This window comes from Phoenix dactylifera, unplaced genomic scaffold (assembly GCF_009389715.1).
Source record: "Phoenix dactylifera cultivar Barhee BC4 unplaced genomic scaffold, palm_55x_up_171113_PBpolish2nd_filt_p 000064F, whole genome shotgun sequence".
NCBI classification, from domain to species: Eukaryota; Viridiplantae; Streptophyta; class Magnoliopsida; order Arecales; family Arecaceae; genus Phoenix; species Phoenix dactylifera.
In genome coordinates, this window is record NW_024067673.1 from 2,057,863 (window position 1) to 2,065,571 (window position 7,709).

General features: G+C 38.5%; 1 protein-coding gene across 3 annotated transcripts; it reads right to left on the bottom strand.

Moving 5' to 3' along the window:
• Positions 1–773: 773 nt before the first annotated feature.
• LOC103708436 (OVARIAN TUMOR DOMAIN-containing deubiquitinating enzyme 4) lies at positions 774–6,287 on the bottom strand. Of its 3 annotated transcripts, XM_039116165.1 has the most exons (7): positions 6,177–6,287; positions 3,329–3,655; positions 2,912–3,246; positions 2,670–2,791; positions 2,462–2,502; positions 2,213–2,311; positions 774–1,298 (listed from the first exon to the last, which is right to left on the bottom strand). In XM_039116165.1, exons 3-7 carry the CDS (start codon positions 3,213–3,215, stop codon positions 1,127–1,129), a joined length of 738 nt encoding a protein of 245 aa, XP_038972093.1. In that variant the 5' UTR covers positions 3,216–3,246; positions 3,329–3,655; positions 6,177–6,287; the 3' UTR covers positions 774–1,126. The 3 variants fall into 3 exon arrangements, with proteins under 3 accessions (XP_038972093.1, XP_008791580.1, XP_008791581.1); XM_008793358.4 differs by having other exon boundaries at positions 2,912–3,655; XM_008793359.4 differs by having other exon boundaries at positions 2,912–3,655; positions 5,955–6,271.
• Between the last annotated feature and the right edge of the window lie 1,422 nt (positions 6,288–7,709).

Consider the following 7,709-nt stretch of genomic DNA (forward strand, 5'->3'; position numbering starts at 1 on the left):
GGTGCGTAATTTTTCCCCCCCACCCCCCACCTGAGGGGCCAAGGCTCCCTTTTATAGGCGGGGGTCGGTTTACCTGTGGTGTAACGGGGCGAGGCCGTAGTACGGCTCGGCATGTTGTTCAGGTCGGCGCACGATCAGGTGAATCATTGCGTTGATGTCGGCGGTGAGGTCGTCGTACGACCTGGGCTTGCACGCTACCAGACGAATTATTGCATTGGTGTCGGAGGTATGGCCGAGATCAGAGACTTATCATGGTTGACTAGACTCTGCTGGGCTAACTTGCCGTGGAGAGCTGAGAGTCCGTAGATGACAGGAGCCATGCGCATTAAATGTGGAGTAAGCCGGAGATCCGCATTAATTGTGGAGTAAGCCGAAGATCCGCATTAATTGTGGAGTAAGCCGGAGATCCGCATTAATTGTTGAGTGAACTGGAGGTTTACAGTAGCCATGCGCAATAAATGCCGGGGGGGGGGGGCGTCAGAGTATGGTCCTCGGCCGGACCTCAGAGGGACATGGCCGTAGTAGGTGGCTGATAAAGGTAGACTTTGAACATCAGAGTTTTTCTAGGTCGGAGGTCTCGAGGTCGGATGTCTTGAGGTCGGGCGTTCCGAGGTCGGACGCCGACTTCGGCTGTCCAGGGTCGGCGATTGTGCGGCTTCTCGGAGGCATTCGTGTCATTGGGGGGGAAAAGTCTTATTCCCCCAACACTATTTTTGTTTCTTTCTTTTTTTTGAGGGGGGCATGGAGGGGAGGAGGTGTTTCACAAGTCTCAGTAGTCATCGTATAGTATGCAGTTTATTACAGAATCCACTTTGCTTGTAAATCATATTCCATTGATGCTGTTATATCTGCAACTTTGAGAGTGTTCAAATATTAATGGAATATGGAATGAATATCCAAAGCCAGTATGTATTAACTCACCATCCAACCAACCCCTCCCCCCCCCCCCCCCCCCCCCCCTTCCTTTTTCTATGCTATAGCCTTGATTTTGGACCCTTCTTTCCAGGCATCTGCAAGGCATCATAGTGGCCAAAACCATAATAAAGAACTCCAATTGGATCCTCCTTTCCATATTCTTGGCCGTACTCGGCAATTGCAATCACCCCCTCCCCTTCCTTTTTCTATGCTATAGCCTTGATTTTGGACCCTTCTTTCCAGGCATCTGCAAGGCATCATAGTGGCCAAAACCATAATAAAGAACTCGAATTGGATCCTCCTTTCCATATTCTTGGCCGTACTCGGCAATTGCAATCAGACCACCCGCATCGTCATCAAGCATATAAACCGTAATTGGCATCCTAGCAAAATAAAAAGAAACCAGTTGCATTATTCTTACAGAATAAAACATTGTGTTTAAAGAAGCTAAAATCAACTGACTCGTGGATCACTTACAGGTGCATCCATATAACCCAGCTTGACCATAACATGAGAGGTAGACCAAACACATGACTAAATGTATGATGAGATCATTAAAAAATCTAGCAGTAGGTATCAGATAGTTGGATAAAGCAAGTCAAGCACAACATCTTTGTTCAGATGCCTGCCTAGTAACAGCTCTGAATTTTGACTATATAAGACAATGATTAATTCATAGTGTGTTAACATTATTCACTTGTTCGTATAACTCTGGTTGTTAAATGCCTTAAAAAAATAAATGAAGAAGAAAAGGAATATTTATAAGGGAAAAACAGATAAACTCCCAACCCTTAAATCTGTTGTGAGCGCCCTACCCACAGAACAAATCTATCTCCTCTTCATGAACAAGTTTTAGGTTAGAGGATGAAGAGAGCATGAAGTATAATGAGCCAGTATTCGTATTCAACAATCACATTCATTAAAAGCATTATTGTTTGTTTCTAAACATTCATCATCATTATAGTTCGAAGAATCGTGGCTAACAAGTGATTGTGGAAGGTCAGAATAACTTTACTAATTTAAAATTAATATAGATAAAAATTGCCACCTACAAATGGCACTAATAAGTCTCAATTACTTTTATGATAAAAGCATGACTCTGTATGATTGTTCATTTTAAAGTTCCTTTCAAGAGGTAATTAACTCTCTTGTTGTAGTGCACATGCCAATAAATATCAACTCAAATTTTTTCCCAACCTCAATCATGAGAAACAGAACTAATAGTTGGAAAACAAAAACTACTTTTCAGATGACAATACCAGGCAAATCTAAAAGTTTCAGACTAAATATGACTTACTGGAGAACATGCGAGGCCATGAATAACTCTGGCTCACCTCCCCATACATGTGGCATTCTAATCTGGGAGACGTAACTGTTAAAATCACCCTCAATAAACCTGTAACAAGAGTAGATTATTAGCAAATCTTTATTCTTGATTGCAGAAGTTATGATTATCTATGATTTATGCAAGACTGCATCAGACCATATAGTATTTTGTAACTCTAAAAAGTAGTGTGTGATCATCAGCTGTGCAGTTGCAACTCACCATTCCGTCTCTGCCCGTCTCTTAACAAATTCATCTGCAACCTGAATGGTAATCATATAAATGCGAGGAGTCAGAACTACTTGTGATAAGGAAGAAACTAAAGAAAGAAACCACAATTTATCACATCTTAAAATATTCAGATTTGGCAGTTGCAATGCAAAAAAAAAAAAGAAATCTTCTTAACATTTCAATGACATGATCAACATACCCTAGCCCTCAACTCATCTGCCAGCTCTCTCTGAAGGTCTTCATCAGGCAAAGGTTTGCCTGAGCGGATGCAGGCCCCATGAGCCACAGAGCGGAACAAGCATCTTCCATCTCCTGGTATTCCTGCAAGAGACATGAATTTTTCAACAACAAATACTTAGATAAACATAAATAAATCTGTTAATTACTCATGAATAAACAAAAATATGCCCTAAAAGCAAAACAGAAGATGCTAGTACTCACCAGTTATGGAATAATCAGTGTAAACTTTCTTTCCATGAGAAGTGTTGAAAGATGGTGAACTGCACTCATTACTCTCATCAATTTTTCCCCTGGAAGCTTCAGCATGCGCCGGTCCAGAAGTTGAAAAGATTAAACAGAGTCCAACAGAAGTGCCTCCTGCTTTCCATGAAAAATGTCTTGCATTCCAACTGATTCTAGAAAATTTGTCACGTGCTGGGAGAGAGAGCCTCAAGCTCATGCTTCGGCGCTTTGCAACCAATCCGAGACGCAACTGGCGCCCCATTAAACTCACAATCGTGGCCATAGTTAGCAGCTTAAAATTTCCTTTGTGCTTGCTAGAAACAAAACTTACGGAACAATCCTTAGATGCTTGAGAACCAACAGAAGAAGAATAAAAGGACTTGCGTATGGTCACACCTGCATATCTCTGCCGCAATTGGCTGGAGTATATACGACAATAATTGGATCGTGGTAGGCAAACTGCAGACATATAACTGAACATTCCCTGCCCACTACTTTCACCAAACCAAGGCTATCTTCAGAATATGGACGAAGAAAGATTGTAGTCTGTAAGACTCTTGTTTTTGTTAATGCATATTAATTGATATGGACAAATTGAGCATCATGATTCACAAATCTTGCATCAAGAGATTAACTATGTAACACACAAGCAAGCTCATGCTGTTTCTCTGTGTGTCATGGCTTCAGAACTCTTCTCATAGACTTTGGCATATGCATAACTGCCTGTTCCAAATCACATCAAGCAGCAAAAAATTTAAAAAAATGTCATCTTCGCATATATATCACAAACTCTTACCTTTTGCTTTTACTTTACAGAAGAACACAATCAAGCATGAGCAGGTATTGAAATGCATCTCTAAAAGACATAAAATTGTTAATGTTATCAACCAATTTTGTTGTCTGTTGATAAGCCACATGGTTAGCTTTGCTATTAACAATTAGGCAAGGCAACTTATTGCTGTATGCAAGTATGTGCATAAATGTATAAAAATAAGTGATCTTCTCCTTTTTAAATAGATACCTTATTCCCAAATCTATACTTCTTTTCCTATTTCATACAACCAAGAACAAGAGATCAAATTACTCTTCTCACTAGGACCCTACGATGTTTTGAACTTCATAATCAGGACTTTTCTAGTTGGCTGAGCACCATGATCAGACATGAAACAACATCAATATGTTCAAAATACAGAAGATTCTTATGTATTTCTATAAATATAGAATCCTGATTTATGGGAAAGTAACCAAAATAACACAAAGCAGATCTAGCTGGAACCAATAGAGTTTTAATCTTTCCCAATATTTAACCAACAGAGCTACTAAAACATATAGCATAACATAAATAGATTAATTAATAAATATATAGGGACAAATTAGGCACAAATGTCCTTGATTAGCACCTATAAGAATTTGCATTTCACGGATCCATTTCATCTATAAGAGATGATACTTTGTGAATTAACTATCAAATAAAAAGTGTGTCTTAGATATTAGATTTGTTTGACTATTATCTGTAAGAAAGTAAGAAACATAACAATACAAGTTTAACATTGAATAATATCATAAACACAAAAAAATGTACAAGTGCACAAATAACATAGTTAGGTACATTATTATGTCATCAAGACCAGTATTGCAGTCTTCAGAAAATCAAACATGCACACAATGTCCGACACCAGCACCCAAAATTTTTAATATAGGTTTACTTGCAACCAAAGCACCTTGATCAGCTTCCAAATCTTTATCCATCAATGGAGTTGCTTTCACAAATTCAGAGAATGGTATATGAGCCATATTTTACATTTTCAGTATTAGCATGCATACACCTTGAGTAACACACGCACAAAGCCTTGTGCCATACAATGTATCTGTTTGTCTGACAATTTTGCAGAACTTTTTTGCTTAAGTTAGAAGAAGTTTGACGATCACAATTGGATTATGATCGATATAAGCTGATGCTCAATAATCGCATCTCCATGTCCTTCTGCAAGAGGAGAAATCAATGTTAAAAAGTAATCTGAACCATTAACTCTGACGAACCCCAGGTCCCCATATACTTGATAATGATATTAGATTCCAAGTTCTTCCTAGTAGTTTGACGAACATCTATACTATTGTTCTCCACTCTATTCAACCATGGAATCGCCCTAAAATTCAGACTTTACACTAGCTGTAAATACCATATATTTGAGGGTTTTCGCTTGAATATCAAAATATATTTTTTAATGAAAAGATGAAAGCCTTCATCTGACACTGAAGTACACTAACACTGAGTGGAGCCTCAACAAATTCATCACAGCTAGACTTAACAATCATCACTTCACTTTGAATAATATGTAATAACACCAATTAATCCATTTATAACACCGTTCTCTCAAAATAAGCTATCACATGCCTTGTCCATGTGGATACATGGATTCTTATCCTCCAATGCAAAAACTGATTATTAAAGCCAAACTAACAGCCCTTCACACTCCTAGTAACTAATTCCAAACCTTTTAAGCCATAGAGTTCAAAATGCTCACTATTTCATTTCCCCAACGTCCAATTACCCTGTTCTACTTTCCAGTTTTAGGGGGAAAAAAAATATCTTAGAATTTCAATGTTTCAGAGACAACATCAAGACCTCCCAATATACAAAATTATATCAAACAAAACCAATGATTTCAGAGTTGCGCAAATCAAGAACCAGATATAACCGATGCTCATACCGCAATAAAATCCACTAACAAGATTTGAGGCCAAACATCTATAATCCCAAATTTCCAACTAATTCTTTTTCCAATTCACGCAAATGAATAAATAACTTCGGAACTACCAAGTCTCAATTGCCAAATTGAATCAGCACATTCAATACATTCGTCAGCACAATGCAAATCAACAACAAACAACAAAATAAAATATACACATGACCATCTAGCATGATTAATGGCTAAAACATAAAAGATCGCTCCCCGGGGGGGGGGTCGGAAAGAACACAATAAAAAAGAGATGGGGAGGGAAAGAGGAGGATGAGCTCTACCTGGTAGATCTCCGCAAGGATAAAAGAAAGAATTAAAAAACGGAAAAGAATTTACTGAAATCGTGGGGTTTTTTTCAAATATGAAGGGTAAAATAGCAGCCTTATAAGCGCACAGAGAAGAAGGAAGGTGTCGGACGAAAGCTTCGGGGAGAAGCAATCGATTTGCTTGGGAGCCAAACAAGATGGAATGGAAGGTTAGTTGGAGCTGGAAGCGAAGCATACCGGAAGCCGCGGATTCCAGAGGATTCGCGAAGGGAGAAGGAAAGGGGAGTAGGAGAGCCTGAGAGGGCGTGCAGCGCGAGGGGCAGCCTTTGATAGATTTTGAGGCGTTTTGACGGCGAGTCCACGGGAACCTACTTATTGGCACGTGCCAGATTCAGGGAGTTTCAATCTGATTTTTTATTATTATTATTATTTAGCATTGTTAAATGCACCCTCATCTTGGGCTCTTGGCTGGTTTTTACTTCCTATTTTTTCTGCCTTTGAGTGAACTAAATCGATATGACGCACTCCTAGACGTGGGATGTCGAGCATTTTGGTTCCAACCCTTTAGCCTCAACCTTGGTGTAATCCAATTATGACTCGGTCCACACTTCTAATTTTCAAAATGCAGGTTCAAATATTGACCACTTCCTTCACACGCCATGGTCAAAAGAGTGGTGGGAGGCTAATTGAAGGCGGCTGATCCCTCTCTTTTTTGTGGAGAGAGCCCGTGAATTCGTCTATACATTCACAGGAAGGAGAGAAATCAATGTGATTATGGTTGAGACCACATCTTGCAACTATTCGAGGATGAGACCAAAGCACAACCAAGGGCATCATGCATTCAGGTAATCTTCTTTATCTGCCAAATTAGGCAGATTATTTTGACATTGATTGGTATTAGAGCAAGGTCGAAGCATGGTATCAGAGCTAGGCAGATTATTTCAATATTAATTGGAAGATATGGCAAATTTTGGATGTGGAAACAACATTATAATTTTTGAGCATAAGAGATAGATAAAACAGAGAAAGGAAATTGTGGGTAGAGTTCATCTTTACCTTTTAGGGTTAGGGTTTTCATCTTTCTCATTATACGGCCGATGGGGTCATGGTTGGCTGCACCCATGAGGGGAAAAGAGAAAATACGGCACACACAATCTCTTGCCTCTTACTCTATTTCATATGAGGAGGAGATGGGAAAGGCTTAATGAATCATAAAACGCCTTATCATATCATAAACTTGTTGAATCATATTTTAAGTTATATCCAATATCTTTTAAACCCAACCCTTAAAAGATTAAATCAGATCTACATCTATTTAAGTTGTTTAATCCATTAACATAATGGATTTTTATCCACTAACCCAGAAAGTACCTTCTTTTCGCTGCAAAGATTTAACTGCAATCATATTAGAGTCTATTCTACAATAATATTATTTTGGGGGATTTTCAGTAAATTGTTATGTTATATAGTTTTAGAAAAATAGATTTATCTGTAGTTATATTTTTTGAGGACTTTTTGGCAAACTGTTCTCTCGTACAAATCCAACACATAAAGTATTATCTGTATATTTAAAAGAAAGTTTTGTGAAATATTATTTGATTTACACATTCTTAGGGAGAGAAACCAATAAGAAGCGGAGATCACATCCGATGTTTTTCGAGGTTGAGACCAAGAGCATTATATCTTCAAATAATCTTGTTTCTTTGTTCGATTATATAGATCATTCCAACATACAAAATCATGAATAGCCGTACATACTAAAGTTAGAGG